The sequence below is a fragment of the Plutella xylostella genome, chromosome 6, assembly GCF_932276165.1.
Source record: "Plutella xylostella chromosome 6, ilPluXylo3.1, whole genome shotgun sequence".
Taxonomy (NCBI): Eukaryota; Metazoa; Arthropoda; class Insecta; order Lepidoptera; family Plutellidae; genus Plutella; species Plutella xylostella.
The window spans coordinates 8519800-8541074 of NC_063986.1; the positions used below are offsets into that span (position 1 = coordinate 8519800).

The 21275-nt window shown below is 43.2% G+C and overlaps 2 protein-coding genes across 3 annotated transcripts in view; one reads left to right on the top strand and one right to left on the bottom strand.

Annotated features, from left to right (window-relative positions):
• The first annotated feature begins 703 nt into the window (after positions 1-703).
• LOC105398749 (protein wings apart-like) overlaps positions 704-21275 on the top strand; it is a 34771-nt gene continuing 14199 nt past the window's right edge. For both annotated transcript variants that reach the window (XM_048621884.1, XM_048621885.1), the window contains exons 1-6: positions 704-1270; positions 1572-3445; positions 16308-16502; positions 19709-19813; positions 20069-20212; positions 21027-21148. In XM_048621884.1, coding sequence (XP_048477841.1) covers positions 1111-1270; positions 1572-3445; positions 16308-16502; positions 19709-19813; positions 20069-20212; positions 21027-21148 — 2600 coding nt within the window. In that variant the 5' untranslated portion in view covers positions 704-1110. The remainder of the gene's footprint in view (positions 1271-1571; positions 3446-16307; positions 16503-19708; positions 19814-20068; positions 20213-21026; positions 21149-21275) is intronic.
• On the bottom strand, positions 7051-14394 carry LOC125488681. Its single transcript, XM_048621883.1, has 2 exons — positions 9338-14394; positions 7051-7559 (listed from the first exon to the last, which is right to left on the bottom strand). Exons 1-2 carry the CDS (start codon positions 14101-14103, stop codon positions 7100-7102), a joined length of 5226 nt encoding a protein of 1741 aa, XP_048477840.1. The 5' UTR covers positions 14104-14394; the 3' UTR covers positions 7051-7099.

Sequence of the window (21275 nt, forward strand, 5' to 3'; positions counted from 1 at the left end):
CATCTATTTTCCATTTTTGTCTATGGTTGATGTGTATGATGGAAAATCTCTCATTGATGTTGATTCTGAAGGCAGAAATTCTAATTTTAACGCTGTCAAACTAAAAAATTTGCTAGCATAAAATGACATTTACGGAAACAATCATAGAGTCGAATTTTATACAAAGAAATTAAGGTTTTGACATCGCTAAATTTAAAATTTCTGCCTTCAGAATCGATATCATTACCTAATTAAATATATTTTTTTTAAATTTTTATCTATTCTTGTAGATATAATTTCTCTCCTCCAAGGTAGTCTGGAAGAAATTACTCTCATTAATAAGGCCGTCATTTGTACCGTACTAAAAAATACCGTCTATGTTGTGCATTTCCTGGTGTCATTTATGTTTGTGTGCAATAAAGAGTTATCAATCTATTTTAAGATAAAAGTTAGCTGGGAATACACACATAAACGCTCATCATCGATTGTAATCCCCGAAGTGGTAGTCAGAACAGTCAAGCAAGCGAGCCACTCGCTTTTCGCTTTACATTTTTTGTACTTAATTAGAGTATGATATTTAGATATTTGAATTTTGAAAACGATATTATTAAGATAATACAATCTTTAAATATTTAACTTTTTAGCCGTAATCGAAGTTGAATCGATTGCTAAATATAGTTAAGATAGAACTGATACATGGACAACACTACTTGTTTTGCCAATCCAACATGGCGCTGGTTGTGTTGTGAGATGACAACATCGCAGTATTCGTAGTTTGTGTCGAATTTTTTGAATAAACACAAGTTCACTTACCACATTTTGATGTATTAAAATATGTGAATTTAAAATACATATTGTGTTAACGTGAAAACTGTTAAAACTATCGCCAGAACAGTCGTTTGTGTTAGTGGGAAAAGTACTTGGCTCACGTAAAAATGGCGGTTGTGTTATCTGTGTGGGTTGTGTTTTCGTTCCAATAGAGAAAGTGAAAGAAATGGTTTCAAGTGTTAGGACCCTGGAAACGTTATTGGGCATTTGAGACTGGATGTAAATTGGTGATGAACTCGTTGCTTGGGCCGTACGATTTGACGAGACGGCAGTGGGGTGATCAATTTTGATGCAATTATCGGAATGTCGCGCTGGGGCAGAGGGCGAGGCGGCAGCGTGGCCGTGCCGCTGGACAGCGCGCTGTTCAGGGAGAACAGTAACTGCCCCACGGCCGCGCGCTCCGCGGGCACCGTCGGCAAGTGGGGAATCACCAGCTTCACTTCTATCAGAAGTGCTCCGTACGGTAAGACTCTTCAGGCGTCACATACTCTCGTGGAATGCATACCTACGTGCCTTCCATACGCTTTGATCCTATGATGAGACGTCTGTTTGTTTATGTTAGCTCAAATATTTACATTTAAACTTGTTACAATTGAAGTGGTAAGCTAAGTTACCAATAGGATTGTATGTGAATAATATGAAGATAAATTATAAAAACTATGTCAATTATACTTTTAAATACTTACCTAAATTGTTTCTGTTAGTGTTATCTGTGTATTACCCTAATTCCATAAACTTATAAACAATATATTTTAACTTTTCAGCATACACTAGTGCTGCTAAGAAACCTGTCCAAGACCAAAATAGTCCATTGACAGTACCTGCAGTAGAAACTGAAGCGCCACCTCCAAAACCTAAGAAATTCTTCAAGTCTCGTAATGCCGAGGCTCTCCCACCCGTGCCTCAGATCACATATGCACCACCGGTGGTGGCTGCACCTCTATCACCTGAGCATCCATCCAATAGTAGAGATAAAAGAACGAAAAAGGGTAAAGCAGCATCTGCTTATACACGAGACTCTTGCTCACCAGAAGCTCCCAGATATAAAGGCTCTGAAAAACCTAAGGCAAGGAAGAATTCAGTGGTCACCAAGGCATCTAAGAAAGAGGAGTTCCCAGACGATGAGGCTAAGCCACCAAACAAGAGGTATTTGGTGCGGAACAGGAATAAAGTGATTAACTATGCAGAGGATGGTAGTAACAGTCCTATTCCCGATTTCACACGGTATGAGTCTCTTATACCACCACCTCCTAAAGAGCCTTCACCTCAGCCGAGCCCTTCGGTCTCCAGCCCTACTTATGTGAAACCTGGGGTAGCGAGCCCATCTCTATCAACTCCGTCAACTCCAACCAGTAAAGACGGTGGAGATGATCGTAAACCACCTCCAATTGTACTTAGAATATCCAAAGGCACTTCTAGAATAGTGAGCACTGATTCTAATGAAGGGTTCACATCTCCAGGCTCAGACAGGCATTCTTCAATGGACACACATTCTGACTATGCACCGGAATTGAAGCAAAGCCCATCTATGGAATCAATTAGCTCACCTAAGCATGAAGGTTTGAAAATTACAATCAAATGCTCAGGTCTAAATGAGGCCAATAAAAAAGAGAAGAAGAAGGAAAAGAAGGATCACAAATCTCACAAGCGGCACCACAAAAACTCAGATGATGAGCCACTTAAGAAGGCTGCATCCCCTCAACCAGGCACTGATGCTTATGAATTGTACAAGACACTTGCATCTCCAGCACCAGAGACCCAAGACAAGCAACCTGTCCTGGATGAAATAGAATCACAGTTGGCTGAACTAGATTCTACTGGGCCATCAGCAAAGTCACCAAAGTTGGAAGCTTCCACAGAACCTCTACCAGAGCCTAAACCTCCAGAGAGTATGTCAGGTAGAGCTCGACGGAATAGAGCCAAAATTAATTATAGTGAAAATGATGATTATTTAGATGCTGTCACATCAAAGCGACTCCCACCAAAAGTGATCCTCCCTCCTGAACCCAAAAAAGAGGGAAGGAAAGGAAGGCACAAGAGGGAGGCTGCAGAAGGAACATCTACAATAACATCACCAAATCCAAGTGTAGAACCTGAATCTCATATTGAGAAAAATGAACTGATAGATATTTTATCAGGTGCCACTGAAAATGAACCTATAAAACTTAAAATTAGTAAAAAGCAAAGAAATAAACCTAACAGTAAGCAATCAAGCCCGCACAGTGTTGTGGATATTCCTCAAGAAAATATTAGTGAGCCTCCTGCTCATGATCCAATGCCACAAGAAGATAAACCCGTTGAGGAGACTCCTCCTCCTCCAGAGCACTATGAGCCACCTGCACCTAGGATCCCTGATCCAGAGCCAGCAGTTGCCGCCCATAATTCACCAGAACCGCCTGACAATTATGCACATGACTTTGACGACGAAGTTCCGAAGCCTCAGGAAGATGTGTTCAAAGCTCCTCAGGGCGTGAGTGACACAGAAGGCCAGTCGGAAGACAAGCCCAGTGTGAAATTGGTGATCACTAAGAAAAAGGGATCCATCTTCAAGAGCAAATCTCTGATGAATGACAGTGAGTCATCCCCGCTGCCTGCGAGGAAACGGCGCCATCTTTACAAGCATGAATGGGCAAATGACGTGAGTATTTCAACTACTAGGTACCTATTGATTGAGTCAAAGCTTATAAAAATCTGCTGTGTTGTGTTGCAAATTTCATAAATAATATACCCCAGAGGGACTGGCAGAGTCTATGGGATCTTCACTTGCCACAATCTTGATATGCTTCTTTAGCTTCCTCTAGATACACAAGTCTCCCCTTACCCCTTACGCATGTAAGGGGAGTCTTGACTTATGTATGACGAGCATTCGTCGGTCGGTTTAGTAAACTCCTAATGTGCCCACCTACTATTAACATGTGTATGTTTACTTTATTAACATCATTTTATTAATACCTAATATTTTTTTTTTTTTTTTTTGTAGGCACTGTAACGTGCAATCGGTCTTGAGTGACCATAAGCAGTTGTTTTGTGTGTTTTTATGGCGTTTTAGGCACTCCCTCCCATCGTTGGGTTGCCTTCTTATTCAATTGGTCCTAGACCGTCCCAAATATGCTTTCTTTTCAACCTTCTTATTGGAATACAACTGGTGAGGTCAGTAGCCAGCTTGTTGGGGTGATCAGCAATCCTATCTCTGTAGGCTCTTGACAGGTTTTCCACTTCCGCTTTAACCGTGGGCATTTGTAAGTATTCATGGACCTCATCAATTTTAGTGAACCATGGTGCGTGGGCTATGGTTTTTAGAACACTATTTTGGAACCGTTGCATTATTGTGATGTTGGAGGTTTTTGCTGATCCCCACAGTTGTATTCCATAGGTCCAGACAGGTTTTAATACAGCCTTGTAGATTAGCAGTTTATTGTTCACTGATAGTTTTGACTGTCTCCCAAGTAACCATGACAGTGACCGATACTTTTGGTTCAGCTCGTCTCTCTTCTTCTGAATGTGAGTTTTCCAGATCTGCTTCCTGTCCAAATGGAATCCGAGGTATTTTACGACCGTCTGATGCGGCAGAACTTCACCACCGAGTTTTACAGGAGGACAGTTGTCACGTCTTAGAGTGAAGGTGATGTGGTTGGATTTGGCTGCACTTGCCTTGATCTTCCATCTTTTCATCCAGTTATGGACCTGGTCAAGATGTCTTTGTACAGTTTTTGAGGCTGATACAGGGGGCTTTGTCCGATGCCAGGATGGCAGTATCATCTGCAAATGTGGCAGTTAGAATATTTCCTGATTCTGGGACGTCAGAAGTATAAATTAGGTACAGTGATGGACCCAGTACTGACCCTTGTGGTACTCCAGCCTTTACCTCATGAAAAGATGACGTTCCCTCATTTATCTTCACATAAAAAATGCGATCTTCTATGTAGGATTTCAGCAGTTGGAACAAATTGTGAGGAAGCCATAATTTTAATTTGTATAGGAGTCCAGCATGCCAGACCTTATCGAACGCTTGTTGCACGTCAAGGAATACCCCTGAACAGTACTCTTTTCTTTCTAGGGTGTGCCTGATGTGATCGCATACTCTGTGTACCTGTTCAATTGTAGAGTGCTTCATTCTAAAGCCAAACTGGTGCTGTGGTATTATCCTGTTATCTTCGAGCCATCGGTTAAGTCGTCGACTGATGACTTTTTCGAATAATTTCGATAACAAGGGCAGAAGGCTGATTGGTCGATATGATGAGGTTTGATGGGGTGGTTTTCCAGCTTTCAGGATCATCGTTATTTGGGAGACTTTCCACTGGTTAGGAAAGTATCCAATCCTTAACATACTGTTAAAAAGTGTAGTCAGAAAGACAAGCACTTTTGTTGGGAGTTGCTGTAGGACTTCAGCAGTGATGAGGTCGTATCCTGGTGCCTTTTTCAGCTGTAGTTCTCTAATGATTCCCTTTAGCTCTCGAGGTGTGCAGCTTTTGATAGGTGGGCTTAGCTGTAGGTCACTTTGTAAGAATGATTTAACTTCCTCTTCAAAGGCATTGTCTGCAGTGTCTGTGTTAGGAGTGAATACATTTTTAAGGAAGGCTCCAAATGCTTCCGCTCTTTCTTCATCAGTTTTGGCCCACATACCATCTGGGCGTTTCAGTGGGTACTCAATCAGCTGTGGTTTCTGTGAAGACTTTACAGTTTTCCACAGGGAGTGTTCATTGTTGGAAGTAGCATTTAATAACTCCAATCGCCTTTGCAGTGTGTCATTTTCAGCCTCAGCCAAGAACTTCTTTAACTCAGCAGCTGCTTTGTTCAGGGCCTTTTTGTCCTCTGGGTGTCTACTACTATGCCACTTTCTTCGCAGACGTCTCTTTTCCAAAATCATTTCTCTGGCTTCCAGTGGCAAATTATTTTTATTTGACATATTTCTACTGTCTGGACCTTCATAATCAGGTGTGCTCAGCCATGCTGCTTGTTGAATGAGGCTTGTTATATATTCTGTAGCACAGTCAATGTCGTCTTCCGATTTCAGAGGCAGTTTTAGGTCAACGTGATCCTGCAAGTATTTTTTGAAGCCAGGCCAGTCAGTCTTGTTGTTGTATAAGTATGGTTTTTTCGATCTTTCTATGACTGTAATGCTCATTGTAGTTATTACAGAGGTATGGTCAGATGTACTATCAAAGTTACTTTCAATTTTGTAGTAGTAGCTCTGCAGGCCTTTATATGTAAAGAAGTCCAGGAGGTCAGGTAATTTATTAGGGTCCGTTGGCCAGTACGTGGGTTGGCAGGTAGTTAGCACACGGAGTCCATTCTGGTCAAGGCTCTTCTTGAGTTCTCTTCCTCTGGTGACTGTGAGACGTGAGCCCCAGAATGTATTTTTGGCGTTCCAGTCTCCACCAACAATGTATCTTCCTCCCAGGGTGCCAAAAAAGTTATTGAAGTCTGTAGCTGTTATTTTATGTTTAGGAGGACAATATATGGATGAAATAGCCAAGGCACCTTGCTTATCATACACTGCAACTGAAGTAGCTTGAATGTGGGGTGTGCGGTACTCAGGGAGCAGATTATGTTTAAGGTTAGTCCTGATTATGACAGCTGTCCCTGCATGTGATGTGTTGTCTGGATGGTATGTTGCGTAGACCATGTAACCCTTTACAGTAAATGCGCATCTATCTGTAAGGTGTGCTTCCGATATAAGTAGTTGGAGGAGCAAGGGGGAAGTTTAAAGGAAAGAAACTGACCTGGCAGGAACGGTTGTCCGGCTGATCAAATGCGTTTGACCTCTTCGAGTTTCCACCCGTTCTTCTCCAGGTTGATGTGCTGATGTACCGGTGCGCGGCGTAGAGCTACGTGTGTTGTAGTACGCGGCGGATTGTGCTTCTATCGCGGATTGAGTGACGGGAGCGTAAGGTGCGTCGACCGACTCGAATCGCGGCGGTGGTAGAAGTGGACGAGGGTCAGTCGTTGAGGTGGCAGATGACAGCTAGTGTTCATCTACCTGCAGTTTCCATTAGGATAGGGAAGGTGGGAAGGAGTTACAAGCATCTGTGTACCTGTCTGTCAGCTGTTTGTGTGTGTACCCACGAAGTTCCTTGACCCTATGCCCATGGCCCCAACATAAACCGCCCCCCAAAGAGCGTCTAGGCTCTTTAACGAGAAAGTAAAAACAAAATTTGAAAAAAAACATATAAGAAAGATGATTTTCCGAGGTGATTTTCCGCATGAAAAAAAAAAAAAAAAAAAACTAATACCTAAACTAAAATTTATAAAACTAAAGTAAGTGCGGCTGGGGTGGGACCCACAAGCCAGCCTAATCCTGCAAAGTGGGAAGTCGACACAGCTTAGCCATCGAACGCAGGCATGTGCCAGAGCCCGTCTTGAGTTTGACAACCCGCACGACCCCGTCGGGTCCAGGGTGTAGCTCGAGCACTCGCCCCTTGCGCCATTGTAGAGGTGGCAAGTGGTCCTCCTTAATCAAAACCAAGTCTCCCAACTGAAGGTTGGGGAGATCTTTGGTCCACTTGCCACGCTGCTGCAGAGTGTGCAAGTACTCCAGCTGCCACCTGCGCCACACGTGCTGAGCAATCTGCTGCACAAGCTGCCATCGCTTCAAGCGTGGCATTGGGATATCCTCGAAGCAGGGCTCGGGTGGCGCCACCAACGGTTGACCGATCAAAAAGTGCCCGGGGGTGAGCGCCTCCAAATCATTTGGGTCATTCGACAGAGCACACAACGGCCTCGAGTTAAGCACCGCCTCTACCCGACAGAACCCTTTGTTCCCAGCCAGTCACACCTCAACCAGTCACACTGTTACTCGTTGGGAATTTTATGTTCAAAATTCCCATCAGTCCACACTCTGTTACTCGTTGAAACACCCTTTTCCTTCATTCCCAACGTGTCACATACAACTGTAACACTGTAACTAGTTGGGACTATGAAAATAAAAATTCCCAACAAGTCACAGTAACTTGTTGGGATTTTCAATTAAGAATTTTCCACCATAGACAAAAACCGATTATAGAATAGAATACACTTTATTTGTACACCCCAAAAGAATAAGTAATAAAATATTCAAGTTGTAACTTAATTTGGATGCGGAAAGCTAAAGATCACATCCAGTGGCGTGCTTTGGGAGAGGCCTACGTCCAGCAGTGGACTGCTATAGGCTAAAGATGATGAACCTAAATAGGGTACAAAAGGCGGTCTTATCATTAAAAGCGATCTCTGCCAGACAACCTTTGGATGGAGGGAATAAGAGATTAAGGTAGATGGCGCTAGTGAAATCTCATCAAGTCTTTTGAGCCAATACAAGAGTCCAATGGATCTGAATTCCACCATATGCGATAACTATAACTACTACATGGCTGTTATGCAAATTAGTAATATTAAGTTTTAACTAGTTTAAGTTTTCCGAATAAAATAAATAAATAAGTACGTAAGTACTAGATCGGTGTTGGTCCCCATAATTTTCGCCATTATTTTGAGATCATCTGCATCTTCCGTCTATGTCCGAGGCGCGCCCGCGGTGTAAGCGCCAGATCATCATTAATCTGAGGTAGGTACTTCGGAAGTACCTAATTATTTCTTTATGGTGAAGCAGAGCAGATATGAGTCGATAAGTAAATATCAAACTGCCATAAAGTCACCTCCACGCAAAATTTGGGAAATGAAAGTTTTCATTTTCTCTATTATTTTTTGGCTACTGCTGTACTACCCACCCAGTATCTATCTATCATTCATAGAAAAAAAAAATGATTGGATTTTACAATTCGGTTTTGATTTTATAATTTTATTGTTAACTAGTTTAATAAAACTTATTTGATTGTTCGGAATAATTATTTCTATTTTCATACTTTTTCAAGAAACGAAAATAAAAAAAATCGTAATATCAAATACTTATACAGTATGTTGTTTTTCGTACCCGACAAACTTTAAGGGTTTCTACGAGTAATATCATCGAGAAAAAACCCCCATATGTGGGGGTCTAAGTAACTTAAATTAGATTTTCTTCTTCGTTTAGAAAATCATCTCGAGATTTAAACGCCTTACGGACATGAAATAAAATGCTATTATCCGCAAAAAGTCATCTCTATTCATTTAAAATATTCACAACTGTTTAAAAGTTACATAAAAAAAGTTCAAAGCAACTTTAAAATGGCCGCCATTTCTAGAATATTGAGATTTGACCCCACATATGGGGGTTTTTTCTCGATGAAATTACTCGTAGAATCCACCCTTAAAGTTTGTCGGGTCCGAAAAACAACACACTGTATAAGTCACAGTACCTATCACTGGTTAGGCATCATCATCATTCATCATCACTGAACAAATCTTAACGAGTAACGGGAGAACAGTTGGGAATTTTCTAGTTTATGTTCCCATCCAGTTACAGCGGCTGGTTTGGAATTCAGAAACAAATCATTCCCAACGAGTAACACTCCCATCGAGTAACACTGTGACTAGATGGCACACTTTTCATGAAGAATTCCCAACTGTATACAGTGTGACAGGTTTGATGTGTGACTCGATGGGAACAAAGGGACAGAACACGGTCATCAGCTCCTCCAAAGTGAGAATCCTATCCCCGATGGTTCGTTTCAGCAGCTGCTTCGCGGACTTCACTGCGGACTCCCATAACCCCCCCATGTGCGGACTATACGGTGGATTCATGTGCCACCTGACACCCTGACCAACCAGAGCAGCGTCTATGTCACTCTGCTTGCTCCGCAAAAAGGTTTCTACCTCCGATAGATGACGCCTAGCCCCCTGAAAGTTCTTCCCACAATCGGAATGGACATCCGACGCCATTCCCCTTCGCGACACAAACCGATGGAATGCTGCCAAGAACGCCTCGGTAGTGAGATCTGTGGTGACCTCTAAATGCATCGCCTTAGTGGCGAAGCAAACGAAGACACACAGATATGCCTTGTGGGACTTCGCATTTCGCAAAGTGGAGGCCTTTACTAGGAAAGGCCCCGCGAAATCAATGCCGACCTTCAGGAAGGGACGAATTTGGCCTACACGGTTGGGAGGTAAGTCACCCATGAGCGGCTGCAAAGGTCTAGCCTTCAGGCGGTGACACCGGTGACACATATGTATTCGGTGTCGAACCACACGACGCGCTGAAGGGATCCAGAACCTTTGGCTCAGCACCGAAATCAAGCATGCAGGTCCGGCGTGCATGTGAGTGACGTGGTGGTAGTCGACGATCAGATCGGTCAGACAATGCTTCGAAGGCAAAAGGATGGGATGCTTTGCAGAGAATGGCAAGCCGGAGTGCCGAAGACGTCCACCTACACGAAGAAGACCCTCTGAATCCAAAAATGGACTGAGCTGAGTCAGTCGCTTGAGGGGTTTCTTCTCGCGCAGGGCTGTGATCTCCTCAGAGAAGGAAGTCATCTGCACCAACCTAATCATTCTCAGCAAGGCACCATCAAGCTCCGAAACCGTCAATGGTTCCGGTACGACCAACGGGTCATGTTTGGTCGGATGATTGCGACTTCGAACATTGCGGATGAATCGCAAAACCCAAGCCATTGTTCGCTTGGTTCTTGATAGAGAGCTGTAGCGACCGACAATGAAAGAAGGGTCTACAGCTACTACCTCTTCCTCGCTCGCAATGGTTCCAGTATGCACTTGGGCACTGGACGAGTTCACCGCAATGTTCTCCGGCCAAGTGGAAGGGTCGTCCCGTAACCAAGACGGGGACCACCATAAATCATGCCCGACAATTTCGTCGGGTCGAAGACCTCTACTGGCGCAATCAGCAGGGTTGAGCGCTGATGGAACGTGTCGCCACTCAGTTGAAGGAACGAGACCCTGAATCTGGGAGACCCGATTTCCTTCAAAGACCCCTAACTTATGCGGTGGAGTGTGAATCCAGGCCAAAGCGATGCTGGAGTCACACCACGCAATTGAGTGGTCGACGATCATCTTACTCTGCAACACCGTTAAAACATGATGCATCATGCGAGCCAATAGGAAGGCTCCTGATAACTCGAGGCGCGGTATGGTCATCTTCTGCTTGATGGGTGCCACACGGGACTTGCCCATGAGAAGATGCACCGTCGCCTCACCTGACGCGTCTAGCACGCGTAAATAGAGTACGGCTGAGTACCCAGATTCCGAGGCATCGCTGAAACCCATCAACTCACGGGTTTGAGGTTGATCAGACGATACAAATCTTGTAATCCGGGGCAGCCGTAAATTGACGAAGCCCTCTGCGAAGGAAGCCCACTCAGTAGTGAGTTCTTCGGGCAGAGGTTCATCCCAACCTAAATTGTGTGACCAAAGACCTTGTAAGAAGGCCTTGGCCTTGAAGGTCACAGGAGTTAAGTAACCACAGGGATCGTAGATACGAGCAACATTCGACATAATCTCCCGCTTACCTCTGCATCTCCCGAAAGGTGAAACATGGTAGACAAAGCTGTCCGAGTCCGAATTCCATTCGATCCCCAAGATCTTGAAAATGTTGTCCCCTGATTCCTCGAATCGAAAGGGACACTCCAAGTGATCGCTAGGATAGCCGTGGAGGACCTCATCACGGTTACTGGCCCACTTCCGAACAGTGAAACCCCCTTGTGACAACACATCGACCACCTGTTGTTGCAACAGCTTCGCTTCCTCAATGGATCCGCAACCACTGACCACATCATCAACGAAGGTGTCTTCCCGAAGGATACGGGCAACCTCTGGACACTTGACCTCGTTGATGTTAGCTAATTCGTGCAAGACGCGGATCGCTTGATAAGCTGAACTGGATACGCCATAGGTGACGGTTGTCAGCTCAAACTCCCGGAGGGGCTGGTCCGGTGACTCGCGCCAAAAGATGGTCTGGTACCGACAATCGTCGTCGTGCATGCGCACATTCCGGTACATCTGCTTTATGTCGCAAGTGAACACGACTGCGTATGTGCGAAAGCGCAATATGACGTCCGAAATGTGCTGTTGCAGCTTGGGACCAGGCATCAAAACTTGATTCAGCGAGACACCGGTGGAGCTGGGATGCGACGCATCGAAGACCGCCCTAAGTTTAGTGGTGCTGCTGCTCTCCTTTAGAACCCCGTGATGAGGTATGTAGTACCTTTCGTTACAGCTAGGCGTGGACACAGGCCGCATATGGCCAGTTTCAAGGTAGTCGGCCATGAATGCGCTGTAGAGCTGGTGAAGCCTGGCGTCTCTCTGTAGCTTGCGCTCTAAATTAAAGAATCTTTTCAAGGCGTATGTACGGGTATCGCCCAGAGGCATGTGGGTGGATTTGAAGGGAAGTCGCACAATAAACCGTCCCGTCTCGTCCCGAGTGTGTGTCTCCACAAAATGCCTTTCACAAAGAATGTTCTCTGGATCTTGCACGGCGGTGGCTGGAACCTCCTCTACCTCCCAGAACTTGGACAAGGTAGAGTTCAGCTCGTCGGTCGTGCAAGACAGAGACATGAGACTACACACTTGAGAGTTGACTGGCGCTTGTCCCATCAAAATCCACCCAAACACAGATTCATGCGCTGTGGGAAAACCTTCACCCAACTGGTAAGAACCACCCTTGAACACCTGACTATACAGGTCCACGCCTATGAGGACATCGATGGGACCCGGGGTGGACAGCCTGTCATCTGCAAGCATAAGATGTTGGCACCGCTCCATGACACGTGGAGATACAGAAGCAGTAGGGAGATTACCCGTGATGCGCTTTAAAACTACAGCTGTGGTTACCAACCCAGGAGCTGACCGATCATGACGGGATGTCACTCGGATCTCAATGCTGCCATTGGTCCGCTGAGCAGATGAACCTCCCAAACCATACAAACTGCCAGATGAACTGCGGGGAAGCCGCAGCTTCTGGGCCAAATTCTCCGTAACAATCGATACCTGAGATCCGCTGTCCAACAAGGCTCTCACTATGTGTACGTGACCATTACAGTCATGTACTCCGACCATCGCTGTTCCCAGCAGCATGGTGCTCTGCACCCTACCGTCAGAGACCGTCGAGTTGAGGGATGCAGCCGAGTGCCCAGACACTGCAGGTAGACTTTCAGAGGGCACTACCATAGATGATGATGATGTGGAAGCTATCGGAGGCGATGATGATGATGATGACTGTGATGGAGATGTTGACGAGGACGAGGTTGGCAATGGCAGATGCAATTTGGTATGGTGGCGACCATTGCACACTGAGCACCTACTTTTTGATGTGCATCTATTTGCAGAGTGGGAGCGCAGACAATTGTAACATAGGCGCTGCTGTGTGACTACCTCCTTACGTTGGCTAGGTGTCATGGCGTTGAATGTGTCGCAGTTATAAATGCTATGGCTACCCCTACAGAGCACACATGAAATATCCATAGCGGCAAGACTTGTCCTAGTTTGTGAAGTCCCCGGAGTCCCCTGGTTGCTTGAACCCCTGGAGCCACCAACAGCCTCCAACACCCTCAGCTGGTTCTCCAAGAAGGCAAGCAAGCAGGAGAATGTGGGTATGGTGCTAGAAGAACCATCGAGGCTAAGCTCAAACCTACTCCTAAGGTCTTGGGTAAGTTTCCTGAGGATGATGTGGAGTAATAAGAAGCTCCAGGACTTCACATCAAAGCCTAAAGCACCCAGAGCCATACTGTTCTCCTTTATGACATTAACAAATTTACGGAGGTTGACTGCTGAACCCTGTCCCAATGATGTACACAGTATGGCTTCTAGATGCTTATCAGCTATAAGTCTCTTATTTTCATAGCGCTCCTTGAGAAGCTGATAAGCAATACTATAGTTTCCGTCGGACAACTGCAGGTGCTTAACTAAGGCGAGAGGTTCCCTATCCAATGCGCCGACCAAGTAATGCATTTTCTGTACATTGGATAGACCCTCATTGTTGTGGATGAGGCTATCGAACAACCCTATGAAGTTGGGCCACTCGGTGTAGACACCCGAGAAACTCGGTAGGTTTATTTTGGGCAGTTGAAATTGAGTTGATCTCGGCTCCACCCGAGTACCGCTGCTAGTCGATAAAAATCCCTCTGCTATCACTTTCACGGAATAGACCATCTCGCAGAATTTTATATAATTATGGTCAGCCTGTTCCAGCGCGGACTCCTCAACCGACAGACCCTTCAGGCTCGTGTAGGCGTCTCGATATAGGTCACGCATCTCTTTTAAGTCCTCAAAACGGACTCTGAACATTGAAACGCTAGCTGGGTCCGACTTTCCCTGCAAACTACAAGCTAGCTTGTAGATCCCAGCTAGGTACTGCTCTGCAGCCTCCAGCTGGGCCATACACACTTTGGTGGGGTCCGCTGAGGAACCCTTAACAACTTTGCTTCCTGATTTGCTCATTGTTGTTTGTTAATTATTTACGTCTAATAAAATAACCTAAAAACAGTCCCAGATATTTAAAAGTTACGTGTCAAAAATAAAACGAAAGTTGGTCTGTGAACCTAATTCTCAGAATACGGTTGGGTACTAGTGATGGGAACTCGACTAACCGATTTATGCCGATTGACCATAGACACCAAGAGAACAGAACAACGTGACGTAACGATGACACGCACAAAACAGCTGACTGAAGACTTCAGTTTCAGTTGTGAAGTTTAGACAGATGGTTGTAAATAAACCGGGATGGACTGAAAATAGTCGTTGAGGTGGCAGATGACAGCTAGTGTTCATCTACCTGCAGTTTCCATTAGGATAGGGAAGGTGGGAAGGAGTTACAAGCATCTGTGTACCTGTCTGTCAGCTGTTTGTGTGTGTACCCACGAAGTTCCTTGACCCTATGCCCATGGCCCCAACAGTAGTACATCTAGTCTTTCCTCTATTAAGAGTGTTTCTACACTGTGTTTATTACTCAAAAGACCATTTACGTTCCATGTAGCTATCCTGAGAGACTCCATTTATGGTATAAGCTTTGTAACGAGTGTTGTGAGAAGCCCCATTAGAACTCCCATCTGATCAATGAGACGGTCGAGCTTGTCAGCTTGTTTTGAGAGGATTGTTTCTAGATTGGAGCAGTTTGTTGGGTTTTTGTTCCCTATTGTTGCATCGGCATAAGATCTATAATTTTCTCTAGGTGGGATATTTTCTGTTGTTGGGAAGTTAGTATTAATATCTTTACCAGTGGTACTTGTCTTATTTATCTCGGTTTCTTGCCTTTTCAGTTGAGGGCGGGACATCTTCCTCTTTTGGATTTCTAGGCGTACCTTGCATCCATGGTAGTTGGCTGGATGATCCCCCAGGCAGAGAGCGCACTTAGCAGGTGTAGTCCTATCCTTCTTTGGGCAATCGGTTGTGTTGTGGTCTTCTGCACATTTGACGCATCTATACGGACGCATGCAGTAATTGCGAGTATGCCCATATTGTTGACACCTTTTGCATTGAGCGATAGTGCTTGTACGTCTTGGATCCTCAATTTTAACACTGGTGTGGTAGATATATTTGAGCTTTTTTATTTCAGCATTTTTTGGGTGTGGTGCTAGATTTACAAACCAGGTGTATGTGGGAGTTTTTTCTGGGCCATATCTAGCGTTAATTATTTCGCCAACTATGGTGTTTCCTGTGCTTTCAACCTCCTCCCTAATTGCTTCCACTGGAGTAGAAGGGTGTAGGTCTTTTATGACAATTCTGTATGGTCGCTCATCCTTCCTTGTGAATGTATGTCCAATCAGACCCTTTTCCCGGGTAAGGCACATAAGTTTTTTGTATGAATCAATAGTATCACATGAGATTCTTAGTTGGTTCTTGGTGACAATTTTGAATGTATATTGACTTTTCTGCAGTGTTTTGTCAATAACTTCACATAGCTTTGCAATATCATTGATTCCATAGAGCACAATAGGGGGTGGTTTACTTACTTGCGTTTTTTGGGTTCCATTATTTATTGGTTCTTCATCAACTTGAAGTCCTGCATATTGGTTTCGGACAGGTGTATCAGATTCTGGAGAGCCACTTACTCGCTTTCTTTTGTAACGGTTCACATCACGTCGTAGAATTGGGACAGTTTGCCAATCATTTTCAGTATTGACAATTTGGTTTTCTGGGTCTAAGTTAATTTTCTTAACTTCATTTGAGGATAATGGTAAATTTGGTTGCTTATAGGCTGCATTGGTTTGACCTGTTTTTGGTTGGGCACTAGTTGAGGGAGTGTTTCTGCTAGATGCCTTGGTAGGATCTTCTAGCAGATTCCTTTTTTTGGGAGAATGTAACATTTTACTGTGACAACACCGAAAAAATTATAAATGTCACTGTCATTGTCAATGTCAGTTTGGTAACTTGGGGTAGTTGGAGAAAACTTTGAATGTGAAATGTCAGAGGTGGGTTTTAAAGCACTAAATCTGGTAAATCCTAGTGTTTCATGAAGAGATAACACTGTCACTAGGCTTCCAGGTATTTAGTAGCACTTTAGCACTGTTTATTTGCACAATTTCACTGTTTTAGAACACAAATTTGAATTTATTTTTGGGAGCAGTTTTGTACGTAAAGACACTTTGACAGCCAAAAAAAAAAAAAAAAAAATTATTAATACCTAATATGAAATACAATTACAGAAAGGCAACGAGACGCCACGGCGGGAGCCCGAGCAAGCGGAGTCTGCAGAAGGCGCCGGCAACCCCAGCACCGACGTACCTGACGAGCTGACGAGGATCACTCGGTATCGCGCGCCTGACCCCATAGCTGACATGGACTCGTCTGACGCCGTCAAACCGTACACCAGTGTCCGCTGCGCTAAAGAGGCTAAAGAGGTAGACTATTTATTTGTTTTAAATTCCGTTTTAAGTATATGCTTTAGTTTTATGCTACAACACTTGCCTATTCATATTTGCCAAAACTGCCATGTGTGGTCAGTATATTTGACAAAATAAATATTGTTATTTGAATACAGCAAACATCAAATAACAAATACGAATAGCCGGTGGGGTGCCAGCATTAACTGTGACTGGATTTTATTCACCAAAGTTGCTAAAGTACCACTGTGATGGATGAGTTACATTTTATTATTATTATGATTTGCTTGACTACAAGTTTTTCGTGCTTATCACTGGCTTTCCCAATAACCGATAAAGAAATCAGATCAACTAGTAACTACTTTCTTAATGTTTACCAATATAGGAACTAGATTACTAATCTATAGATTAGTATACATAGTAGACAGGCGGAAACCTGAATTAATGCTATAAGAAATTGTAATTTCTTACAGGTTAAGTTACATAATATATTTAAGGGTCTGCAATAGGGAATCGAGGGTTGGCATTGTCATAGAATTATGTAGTAAATGATGCTCTACAGCCTTGAAAAAAATCACACAGGTAGTTGAAGAGTCTAGCTAGGTGCTGAATCATTCGAATTTAAGTAAATGATTATGGATAACTGTAAATTAATTTCAGAATATCAAGAAAAACCAGTCAATCACACTCCCGTATTGTAACAACTGTGTCGTAATTATTAAGAATTTTCATATGATTTTTATCATATTATAAAGTTAAAGGCTTGGACTAGGCGCTAAATACCTTGTTTTTTAATAAACACACACTTATTTTGTGTAAATTAATCCCAAACTTGAGCAATTTTTTTCCCTCAAATCTTCATACAAATATCTATGGCGGCTTTCTGTGTTATAAAATCATAAACACAAGTGACGTTTGACTCAGTTGGCCGCTGGCCTCCAAAGAAGGGTCACGTCGGTTTAGGCAGCACTGACAGCTCGCGATCTTATCGTGTACAGATACAAAATCACTGCACATTGGTTGTCATTGCACTTTTTCAACTTTTATGACACCAACATAATTTGATTTGAAATTGAGGAAGCATAATTCTTCCAGTATATTCAATACATTAAATTAAATTAGATAGTGTGCAATATTCTCGTGATATTACAGTCTCGTAAAGGTCTGATGAGGAGCAGGAATATAGCGAATGGATCTAAGTGATGACAATACGCACGAACATTAGGTTAGGGATCAAAAATACAGTCTCTTGGTGCTGGTTGAGGTATGGTCTCGTGAGGATCTGATGAGGGCAGTAACACGGTGGTGGCTCATTTTTATTTCAAAGATGTTAATAGCTAAAAGCATCGAGTTTGGGCTATTAAGTATGTTTTTCAGAGAGAGAGAAAGAGATTTTGTTTTTCCTCTGGATGTGTTAGGTTTACTAAGTTCATTCTGTTAATGGCATCAAGTTGTTATGTGTTCATAAGTAATAATTATTTATTAACAAAATGCTGTTGATTCTCCACGAAAATGTAAAAATAAAAATAAAATAAATAAAAATAAATTCGCAACGTAAAATTGTCAATGACGGAATTTCTTCTATAGACAGTAGCCACAAAAAAAACAAACGATAGATGGCGTGATTTGAAGATAAAGATAAATTTTTTCGACACATAGACAGCAACAAAAAAAAAAAAAGATTTAAAGAATAGAAACACATACTTATATAAAACAACAAAGAAAAAAAAAAGGATACACATCAAAATAACTGGAAAAAATATAAGCCCCAATTTACTTGTGTGGGACAGGGAGTACCATAATATTTTTTATGGGGTACTCCCCATCTATGCGAAATATAAGCTTGATATCTTTAGCCGTTTCTGAGAAAAAGGGCGGTGACAGACAGTCAGTCAGACAGACGGACAACAAAGAGATCCTATAACGGTTGCTTTTTTTCTTTTGACGTTCGAAACCCTAAAATTAAGTAAAAATATTATGCTGCCAAAAAATGTACTTACAGGTATTGAAAAAGCGGTATATAAACAAATTATACCAGCAGAGGGTTCACCATTTAGCTGAATGTTACTTAGAAAACGGCCTTGAGTGGCGGTCAAGTTGGTCCCCGCCTGCGATACTTTCCATTAACATTGGGACTCGTTTTCATGTTTTTAGCGTACAGTCAGGTTTTTAGTTTTTTATAATTGTATTTTTTTATTTGTAACTTTTTAGTTGTTTTTATTTTATGAAATTTTACGTCGGTAGGTAGTTCATGATCATTTTTTATTTCAATAATTTTGGTATTTAAATACCTTCAATATGCATATTTTTGTAATGTGAAAATCAAGTCCTTTCATTTGATACCTTACACGGCAAAGTTGAATTATTATTTTTTCGATCATCACGTTATGTCCTCAAGAGGGCGCTATGTACATTTTAATGGAACGTCACATAGCCTATAGCCATCGCGCCATCAATACGCTTCTAACAATACCTCATACATCGAAATCTATCAAGCCGTTTAGGCTACAGGAGGGAACAAAGAAACAGACAAACATACATATATACATACATACAATCAAAAAACATTAAAAAAAAAAGGTAAAAAGGAGTAAGACAGGGGGTCATTCTGAACTTTTGCTCTACGAGTTTTGGAAATTAACAAAAAAAAACCTTTTTCATAGAAACTTTGTTGGACATGTGACTTTTTACCATGGAAAACGAATATTTTTTTTCGCGAATTTGCAAATCTCGTAGAACAAAAGTTGTTCAGAATGACCCCTTGAGTCATCCCCTTTTGGCTTAGTATAGCCCTTTTGCGACACTATGTATTTACTTTGCTTTGTCGTCGGGGTTCAGTTGGCTGGAGGATGCCCGAAACTTATTATCTACACTTTAATACTTGTAGTTACCTTTCTACAAGTAAATACCACATTTGTTTGAGAAAGCTAATCGGGTTCCGAGTATAGAGTAAAGTGGCACCCCTATTAATTTCTACTCTTTCCTGGTGCCTACCAGTGTAAGTAAGAATTATACTTACTTACCCTAAAATCACCCAAAATGTACTTGAACATAATTGTCAATAAAGTTGGCGAGTAAAAGTTTATCGACCCACTGTGCAAACTTACATGTGTGCGTGTCACTGCGTGTGCTGTGTGAAGAGCATTGAAAACCCAAAATTGGCGCGGCACGTCACCCTGTACGGGCCCTTAAAGAGGTACTAAAATGTGTTTATGTTTTTGCAGTACTACACAGTTGTAAGAAATGTAAAGAAGGCTCATCAGATACAAGAGATAGGCGAGTTCCAGGAGTTCAACGATGATGTGGAATATCTCTTGGATGCACTACAGGTAAGTTCATCTTGGATGCTAACTCTCAATTGGAGATTGAAATAATTCGATTTATTTATAAATCTATTGAATTACAATTACGTCCTCTTAGCCTAATTTCATCCTCGAGGTCTTCTGTCTATGTCACATATTCAAATGGTCAAACCAGACCACATTTTCAGAATATACCCAGATAACAAACGACTGATGTTCAACCACTCCGTATTGGAAAGGGCCCTTTTAGTCTCAAATCTCAATATATGCATGTTTTTCCAGGACAACAACCCGATATCGACGCGCTGCCTGTCGGCCATCACGCTGGCAAGCAAGTGCACGGCGCCGGCGTTCCGCATGCACCTGCGCGCCCACGCCACCGTGCAGAAGTTCTTCAGCGCACTGCACGACGCCACTAATGACCAGGTACAGTCGAGAACACGACGCCACTAATGATCAGGTACAGTCGAGCACACGACGCCACCAACGACCAGGTACAGTCGAGCACACGACGCCACGAATGATCAGGTACAGTCGAGCACACGACGCCACTAATGATCAGGTACAGTCGAGCACACGACGCCACTAATGATCAGGTACAGTCGAGCACACGACGCCACTAATGATCAGGTACAGTCGAGCACACGACGCCACCAACGACCAGGTACAGTCGAGCACACGACGCGACGCCACCAACGACCAGGTACAGTCGAGCACACGACGCCACCAACGTCCAGGTATAACTATAACCCCAACGAGGGGAAATGCTCAAAGGTTACATTCGAGAGAGCCAGGTGCATGCACCTGGCTGTACTCCCAATACTCCCATAGAGAATATAATAGAAAATGCAACAAGTTAAAATGGCATAATAAATCATGTTCCTGCTGCACGCGATTCGTGAAAAGCATAGGAATGTGGTTGCTGAAAAATTTAAGATGAATGAGAACCTATTAACCTGGGGTCAAGCCTCCGAGTTGATTATATGAACACAATCAGTAGTCGTACAAACAAACGAACAAAATTTTAAGCTTCACCAAAGAGTTGTCAGTCCAAAAGACTAGAAGGTGACTCATGCTACATTAGCCTGCATGGTCTCCACTCTCAGCTTGCATATTCAAAAGCTACAGCCCTTCAAGGCATACCGTTGACTTTTGGGACACCCTGTATATTATTTTGGTTTCCATAGTTCTCTGACCTCATATCATACTATTCTTAATGATTGCTAACGTCTATTTCCAGAGCCTGGGCCTGTGCACGGCGACGGTGATGTTCGTGCTGTCGCAGGACCGCCTCAACATGGACCTGGACCGCGAGTCGCTCGAGCTCATGCTCAACTTGCTCGAGTCCGACGTCTCACACAAGTGAGTTGAGTGTTCTGCTTCTTAGCGTGTCGGCGATAAACTCTAGAGTCTAGGGTTTGTGACTGTGGTGAAATCATTAGCTAGTCAGAATAGCGTCAGCCGCTGACTGCCCAGGATGCGCCAGACA